Source organism: Linderina pennispora (assembly GCF_002104995.1).
Source record: "Linderina pennispora strain ATCC 12442 chromosome Unknown DL89scaffold_132, whole genome shotgun sequence".
Classification (NCBI taxonomy): domain Eukaryota; kingdom Fungi; phylum Kickxellomycota; class Kickxellomycetes; order Kickxellales; family Kickxellaceae; genus Linderina; species Linderina pennispora.
Genome location: NW_024468380.1, coordinates 20,218 through 28,050, shown reverse-complemented (window position 1 = coordinate 28,050; position 7,833 = coordinate 20,218). Strand labels below are relative to the sequence as shown.

Here is a 7,833-nt window from a genome sequence, read left to right as displayed (position 1 = left end):
GGTTCATCGTTGTCACAAACTTGAGCGCGTCGGCGATTTGGTAAACACCATCAACCAGGACGGGTTTGCGTAGTGGGTCGGCAGAATGCTGGCGACAACATCGGCCCAGCGGTTCATCAGGGTCGTCGCAGCGCTGGCAGGCGGTGCATGCATAGCTGTGGTTGCCTTGAGTGCCATGGCACGGCCAAGCAGTGTGATGAGTGGGTGCAGCTGGTGATAGGGACCCCAGTACAGCCTGTCGTCCTTGGACGTGTGCAATCCCAGCGCCTCGCTCGCCTCATCACCCCAGATCCCGCCATCAGCAGGACCAATGTCATAGCGCTGCTTTGCGTTAGCCGATGTGTGCTGCAGATACTCGCTGTCCTTGGCAAGCTGTGCTGTGATCTGCGCAATGCTCGTCGACAGCTGGGTGCAGAACGAATCAAGACCATCGACAAGGACGCTGGCGTCGATCGAGATGTTTGTCAGAACCGACAGGATGGCCGATTTGATCGAGAGTTCGGACACCACCGAGTTCTTGGAATCCCCAGATGATGATGACTTGCTAGCCATGCTGGTGTGTCGTCCTCGCTGTCATCGAATCCGCTGAACATGGTCGCCTCACCAGACGGAATCGTGATTTGGTGGTCGAGTAGATCAGACCATTCAAACAGGCTCGAGCAGCCACTGCAGCAGCGACTGCGATACGCTCGTAGATGCCGTCTTCTTTGCCTTCTTCCCGGACGCCGATGGAAACAGAATCTGGCCTCGCGATGTGATGACCGAGACTGGCAGTAAGATTTGAACATGTCCAGCTGAAAGAGCTCCGCCCAAAAGAGCAGCAAGATGTTCTTGTGGTCAGCCCATTTGGAGACTGTCAGTTGACCAGGTATGGAAGCAGGATCTGGTTCCACTGCGACCACTCGAGGCGGGCCAGGGTCAGCGCCATCGACAGGGCGTCTTCATCGACTCGCTCTCAAACACAGCATCCAGCAGCAGCCTTCCGACAGCCACCATCTCAGTGACACTGCTCTGCAAAAGCAGGCCCGAGAGCCACTTGATGCGCTCGTGGGCCATGACTGCTACGCATTTCTCGTCGGCCGGCTTCTTATACGTCTCGCTGCTCACCAGTGACGCGATCTCGAATGCCGACTGGCACCGCTGGAACAGCGCCTTGTAATCGCGGACACGGCTGCCTTTGCGCAGAATCGTCGCAGGAAGCCAGCAGGCCAAGCAGGGCACAGTATGGCTCAAGCCGACCGGCCTTCGAGCCCGTGATGGCGCGCACCTGGCATCGTACTCAGCGAGAAGAACCGACCAGATTGCTCGGATGTGTCGCGCTTCACGTAATGCAGGCACATCTTGATAATCGACAATGTAAGCAGATATACCTGGTTGTCCTCGAGCCGCTTCCCACAGGACTCCTTGTATAGCTCAACCAGAAGCGCAGTGAGGAGCCTGAAGCACGCGAGTGCAGCCGCCCATCGACGCTGCGGATGCATTCAAAGAACAGCAGCGCAATGCCTTCTCTGAACCCAGCCACGCGCTTGTCTGGACACGCGACCAGTGCCTGGACAACATGGCCAACAAACGTTTGCAGCGAGTCGCCGCGCAGCTTGCGGATCAAGAATGCCAGCGACTCGGCTGCAAACCGTCGCGTGTGCGCCTTCTGCCGCTCTGTGCCGAGGATCGGCGCAACGAGGTCGAATGTTGAGCTGAGGTTGGCACCAGGGATTTTGACAGATACTTGAACAAGTACGCGAGGGCATTACAGGACCATTCGACGATTTCGGGTTCTCGACCTTCATCAGCGGCAGGATGCGCTGGACCAGCTGCTGGTAAAACGGCATGAATTCGTCCTGGAGATCCCGCGCCAGCGTAGTGACCAGACTATAGCTCATAGGAAGAGTTAGCAACACATACATGCAGCATGCCAATATACATGGCTACCCACTGCTAGCGCGCAACTTACTCTAGCACAGGCTCAAGTACGCCTTCGTGATCCATCGACAGGTAGCCCTCCAGCACGCCGACGATCTGCTCCTTGTGGTAGAGGACCTGGGCCAGCGACTGATGGTAGTCTCTGATCTTCCTCAGAAGCTCTGTAAAGTCGTTTGTGCAGTTGAGCTCGCCCCACTTGAGCACAGCCTCGGCCAGGTACGAGTCGTACTCTTCGGGCTCATCGAGGTCGCGCTTCACGCGCCGCGAGACATTGATCTCGATCCCCTCGACGCGCTGCTTGAAAGACTTGAACCGGTAGGTGTTGGCACCGCCCGTGGTGTTCAGCTGCGCCGCAAACCCTGTGTCCTTCATTCTCAGTATACCGATCCTCCCGTTACGCGCAGGTTGCTGTGTATGATATGTGTATATATAGATAGAAAATGTGCACGTGTGCCTCTGCGTAGGTTCCCAGTTGCACAGCAGCAAGAACAAGTAGATAGAAGAAATGCGAGCAAGAGAAATGGCGCAAGGAGGGTTAAATAGAAGAAAAAGTTTTTTGTCAAACCAGTCTTTTCGCTGGAGACATTGACATCGGCGAAGAAAAAAAAGAGGCCAAGCATTGATTTGATTATTAGTGGTAGATGATTACAGAGAGAGATTAGTAGCTGGTGTTGGGGATTAGTGGATTGACTTGCTGTTCTCGATTGCGATCTCCTTGAGCTCGTTCTCCGAGCCGACGTCGTGGTGAGGAGCCAGCGAGACCGGCTGCTTGCCAAACAGGCGCATGATCCAGGGCGGGATGTTGCTCTTGAAGCCACCGCGGGTGACAAACTCGACCCAGTTGTCGCGCTCGTTGAAGTTGGGCGGACAGATTCTGCCGCCGGAGACCTTGTGCAAGATCCAGACAGCAGAGTTGATGAAGATAAACGAGCCAATGCCGGCAATCAGACCGTATCCGATCGAGTAGCCGAACGGGATCATGATGATGGTGATGAATGCAGGCAGGCCGTCGCCAACGTAGTTCCAGTTGATCGAGATAACATTGCGCATCATCATCGATCCGACAGTAATCAGGGCCGGACCAGTGGCCCAGGGCGGGAACGACGCAAAGATCGGAGCAAAGAACAGCGAGATGAAGAACATAAGGCCGGTGATCATAGTGGTAATGCCAGTCTTGCCGCCCTCGGCAATGCCCGCGCCAGACTCGATGAATGCAGTGACTGGCGACGAGCCGAACGCCGACCCGACAATCGACGCCGAGTCGACAAGGAACGCCATGCTGGAGCCCTCAAAGTCCTGGGTGTTGTCGTCCATGTAGCCAGCAAACTTGGCCATCGAGAACATGGTGCCTGTGCAGTCGAGGATATCCACATACAGGAACGTGATCAGCGCAATCCAGATTTCGCCCGACGACAGGTCCCAGTGGTACGAGCTGAGCGTGTGCTTGATCGGGTGGAAGGCGACCACCTTTTTGAAGTAGTCGAACGCGCCGTTTGCCGGCCTCGGTGTACGGGAAGTACGTTACCGAGGTCGGGCGTGGCCACGAGATGATGGCGACAAGCACAATGCCGATCAGGATAGCGCCCTTGAGTCTGTACAGGAGAAGAGTGCCGATAACCATCAGACCCATGATGCCGAGCCAGGTCGGGCCGCCCTGCATGTGGTGAGAGGTGCACAGGTTGTTCTTGTCGCGGAACTCGGGCGGGCACCCACCGAGCTCAACTAGAGTAGCCGGGCTGCCGGTGATGAGGCCGATTCCAGCCGACGACTGCAGACCGATAAATGCCAGGTAGATTCCGATACCGGCGGCAGTGGCAGTCTTGAGGCACAGCGGGATCAGACGAGCAAACCATTGGCGCAGACCAATAACCGACAGCACAAAGAAGATGATGCCCTCAATGCACACAGCCGCAACAGCATTCTGGTACGTGACCTTGCCAGTGCCGGTGGAACCCAACGACGGTGTACGCAAAGTAGGCGTTCAGGCCCATTCCGGGAGCCAGCGCAATCGGCAGGTTAGCCAGGGCACCCATCAGCACACAGGCAAGGCAGGAGATGGCGCAGGTGGCTGTAATCAGATCCAGCTTGACCTCCTGGAGGCATGTCGCGTAGGCGGGATCTGTTTCGCAGGTAGCGCCGAACTTTTCGCGGTCACAATCGCAAGGACCTCCAGAGTCGGTGAGGATGAGCGCATTCGTCGAGATGATATATGCCATGGCGATGAATGTCGTCAGACCAGCGCGCAATTCGACAGAGAACTTGGATCCAGCACGCTCGGACGGCGCGCCGGAGCCCTCGAGGCGGAACCACTTGCCGAAAGGCGTGCGGGCAACACGGGTGTTTTAGCTTGTCAATCCAGCCCATGCTTGAGACAGTAAATGGCAATGGGCAGAGGTAGCGTGCCGTAACAGATATTACAGGGGATATATAGGAGGGAGACAAAAAAGTTGCACACAAGAGAGATGCGTTGTCCTATTCCTTCTGGTAGACGAACAATGGGCGGGCCCAATGCTATTTATACTCGATCCGGCGGAAGGCGGCCAGTGTGCAGTGAACGAAATAAAATCCCCTTTGCGCGCACTTGCTAATGAGGATGAGCTCGGAACAAAATTTTTTCGAGAGCAAAAGGATGTGCAGATGTCACTCCCTGACGACCGATTTTTTTTCTTTCCAAGGTCGCCGGTGGAAGGAGGGCAGGCAGTGAGGCCTGCAGCATTATTACGTGCGCACGTACTTTGCCTTCCGCATTGCATGATCCGCCAAGGCAAGAGCATCGCAGAGATGCAGATTCCTACACGACCCCCGCAAAAAAGAACGCCAGGACAGCATGTCAAGGGCGGATTGGCGTCGCCGGAGAAGCGCTGCCTTTCATGTGCAGAACCGTCGGAGGAACCAGGGGCCGCGACCCACCCCCTCCTGCCTCTCGCCCGCTGTTAACTCAGCGACGGCTGATGTGATGAGACAGATACGAACGGATTTGTTGTTCCAGCGACGGCGTCGATCACAACGCATTGTGGCATTCCAGCCTGTCAGGTTGCAGACGCCGTCCGGGAAGAAAGCTGGGGGAATGAGAGCATGACAAAAAAGGCGTGAATCACAGTTGCCGCTGTTAATCCCACTCTGTGCACTATTTGTGACACCTGTCCATGGGACTGCAGCTACTAGGGGCGAGGCATCAGGTCATGCTGGCAGCGGACCGGCGATGGTACCAGGCCATGCCGCGTCTGGGACGGTGGCGCAGAATCGCGCGCAGGGAACATGGAGCGCCGTGACATTATCCGGGATTGGGGAAATTGACTCTGTGGTAGATGGGTGCCTTTTACAGAAACATCCCACTTTCGCTGTGAGCCACAGTAGAAAACCACCGGTCTCGATCTGCGGCCGGCGCAGCTGCGCCAGATCTGGTCAGCGCGGCTTTGGCAGTGGAGCGGCCATGCGCATCCTTCCCAGAGTGAAGAAGCAGATGCCACCGGCCGGTCCCTCTGGGCAATCGCTAGAGAAAATTGGGGTAAAGTTGAAACGGACAGCACAGAAAAAGGGCACAAAAAATGATTAGAAACGGTGGGAACTTTCGAGCGCCAGCCTCTGGGTCGCTGGGCTCTGGGCGCTTTTTGTTGGGCCTGGAAGATAACATTGCGAGGGCCGTGTGATTACAGGATGTCGCGGCTCTGGCTCATCTGCGCCTTGAGCTCGCGGTCAATGCTCGACTTGTCGTCGAACAGCTCTGGGGCGTTGATGGCGCAGGAGCCTGCGGAGCCAGGGCGGAGGAATAGCCTTGTAGCGGCCGCGCGTCAGGTACGCGTTCCACTCGGTCTTGTCCTCGTAGTTTGGCGGGACGATGCGGCCGCGCGACGCCTTGGCCAGCAGCCACACGAGCGTGTTGATGATGATGTACGACCCAATGCCGGCAATCAGACCGGTATCCGATCGAGTACCCGAAGGGAATCATGATGATGGTCAGAAAGGCAGGCACTGCATCGCCGATGTACGACCAGTTGACATGGACGGCGTTCTGGAGCATCATGGCGCCGACTGAGACCAGAGCAGGACCGGTAGCCCAGGCGGGAACGACGCAAAAATAAGGCGCAAAGAACAGGGCGACAAAGAACCCGATGCCGGTGACAACGCTGGTCAGACCGGTGCGGCCGCCCTCCGCAATGCCAGCACCAGACTCGACAAAGGTCGAAACCGGCGACAGACCCAGGATGGAGCCAATGGCGATGGTCGAGGAGTCGCAGAGGAAGGCAAAGGCAGAGCCTTCAAAGTCCTGCGTGCGCTCGTTGAGGAAGCCACCAAAACTTGGCCATTGAGAACATGGTGCCCGTGCAGTCAAGGATATCCACGTACAGGAATGTGATCAGGGCCAGCCACACGTCGCCATCCTTCAACTCCCAGTCGAATTTAGCCAGAATGTTCTGGATCGGGTGGAATGTGACGACCTTCTTGAAGAAGTTGAAGCCAATGTCGCCATTCTCTGTGTAAGGGAAGTATGAGACCGGCGTGCCACGCGGCCATGAAATGATGGCAACCAGCAGGATACCAGCCCAGAATGGCGCCCTTGACGCGATACAGCATCAGAATGGTAATGATGATGATACCAGCAATGCCGAGCCAGGTTGGCCCACCGGCCATATGATGCGAAGTGCACACATGTTTCTCGTCACGGAACTCGGGCGGGCACCCACCGAGCTCAACTAGAGTAGCCGAGCTGCCGGTGATGAGGCCGATTCCAGCCGACGACTGCAGACCGATAAATGCCAGGTAGATTCCGATGCCGGCAGCAGTGGCAGTCTTGAGGCTGGCCGGGATGAGGCGGGCAAGCCACTGGCGAAGGCCGACAAGCGACAAGATGAAGAAAATGATGCCCTCAATGCACACGGCAGCCAGCGCCCTGGTGTATGGCACCTTGCCAGTGCCGTGGAATCCAAACAACAGTGTAGGTGAAGTAGGCGTTCAGGCCCATTCCGGGAGCCAATGCAATCGGCAGGTTACCAACAACACCCATTAGGACACAGCCGATGCAGCAGATCGCGCATGTGGCCGTGATAAAGTCCATCTTGATTTCCTGGAGGCACGATGCGTAGGCCGGGTCATTGGTGCATGTGGCACCAAACTGCTCGCGGTCACAGTCGCACGTACCACCCGTGTCAGTCAGGATGAGCGAGTTGGTCGAGATGATATACGCCATCGTGATGAATGTCGTCAGACCAGCACGGATCTCGACAGAGAACTTTGAGTTGTCGCGCTCGACAACTGCGCCGGAGCCGCTGAGACGGAACCACCGGCCGACCGGCGATTTGGCGACATGGCTATTGAGATTGTCAATCCAGCCCATTCTTGAGAGTGGCCAGAAACGCAGGCTTGGATGGCTATTAAGGTGCTATACTGGGAGTGGTGAAGGAGGTTTGAGAGCCAGCAGATGAGGGATGGACACTCAGAGATGTTGTAGAATACAGGGCTGCAGGCCAGATACAGGAGGATGCAGACGCAGTATTGTGCCAGATAAAGTACAAGAGCCAAGGGAGAATACAGGAAGCTGTTATATTTAGAGGAAAAGATATTACAATGGTGCGGGATCCGGTCAAGGCGGCAGCCAAGATAATACTTTGGGCGAGATGTTGTGTTAAGCGACAGACTAAGAGCAGCAAGAGCGGGTAGCGGGAGCGGGCCGCTCCTTATATACTCATGGTCTGCTTTGTAGATGATGGCTCCACCGAGCAATTCTCTTCCTTCAGAAGGCACTTTCTTGGCTCCTATGAAACGCCTACAGGGTGTTCATCGCTGGCAAAGGTAAGCGCAAATCCTGCGTGAAGTCTGGAATTGCCTTAGAAGGCCATTGCTCTTGCAAAAAGATACGCAGCTTGACGGACGGGAAATGCACAGCCTGGCGCAACAGCAGGCCAGAGTTTGGAC

General features: G+C 56.3%; 4 protein-coding genes across 4 annotated transcripts; all 4 read right to left on the bottom strand.

Annotated features, from left to right (window-relative positions):
• Positions 1 to 838, bottom strand: DL89DRAFT_57463 (uncharacterized protein). The gene has a single exon (XM_040891825.1). It carries the CDS (start codon positions 550 to 552, stop codon positions 13 to 15), a length of 540 nt encoding a protein of 179 aa, XP_040739153.1. The 5' UTR covers positions 553 to 838; the 3' UTR covers positions 1 to 12.
• A 1,109-nt stretch (positions 839 to 1,947) lies between these two features.
• DL89DRAFT_262857 (uncharacterized protein) lies at positions 1,948 to 2,292 on the bottom strand (the record flags this gene model as incomplete). The annotated part of the gene is made up of 1 exon (XM_040885877.1): positions 1,948 to 2,292. The coding sequence occupies one exon, from the start codon at positions 2,290 to 2,292 to the stop codon at positions 1,948 to 1,950; it is 345 nt and encodes a 114-aa protein (XP_040739152.1).
• Positions 2,293 to 2,535: 243 nt separating this feature from the next.
• On the bottom strand, positions 2,536 to 4,756 carry DL89DRAFT_272786 (uncharacterized protein). Its single transcript, XM_040889014.1, is given in 4 exon segments — positions 2,536 to 3,387; positions 3,407 to 3,853; positions 3,879 to 4,193; positions 4,231 to 4,756. The coding sequence occupies 4 exon segments, from the start codon at positions 4,282 to 4,284 to the stop codon at positions 2,599 to 2,601; spliced, it is 1,605 nt and encodes a 534-aa protein (XP_040739151.1). The 5' UTR covers positions 4,285 to 4,756; the 3' UTR covers positions 2,536 to 2,598.
• Positions 4,757 to 5,534: 778 nt separating this feature from the next.
• DL89DRAFT_304964 (uncharacterized protein) lies at positions 5,535 to 7,255 on the bottom strand (the record flags this gene model as incomplete). Its single annotated transcript, XM_040890884.1, has 4 exons — positions 5,535 to 6,218; positions 6,268 to 6,394; positions 6,417 to 6,744; positions 6,797 to 7,255. 4 exons carry the CDS (start codon positions 7,253 to 7,255, stop codon positions 5,594 to 5,596), a joined length of 1,539 nt encoding a protein of 512 aa, XP_040739150.1. The 3' UTR covers positions 5,535 to 5,593.
• Between the last annotated feature and the right edge of the window lie 578 nt (positions 7,256 to 7,833).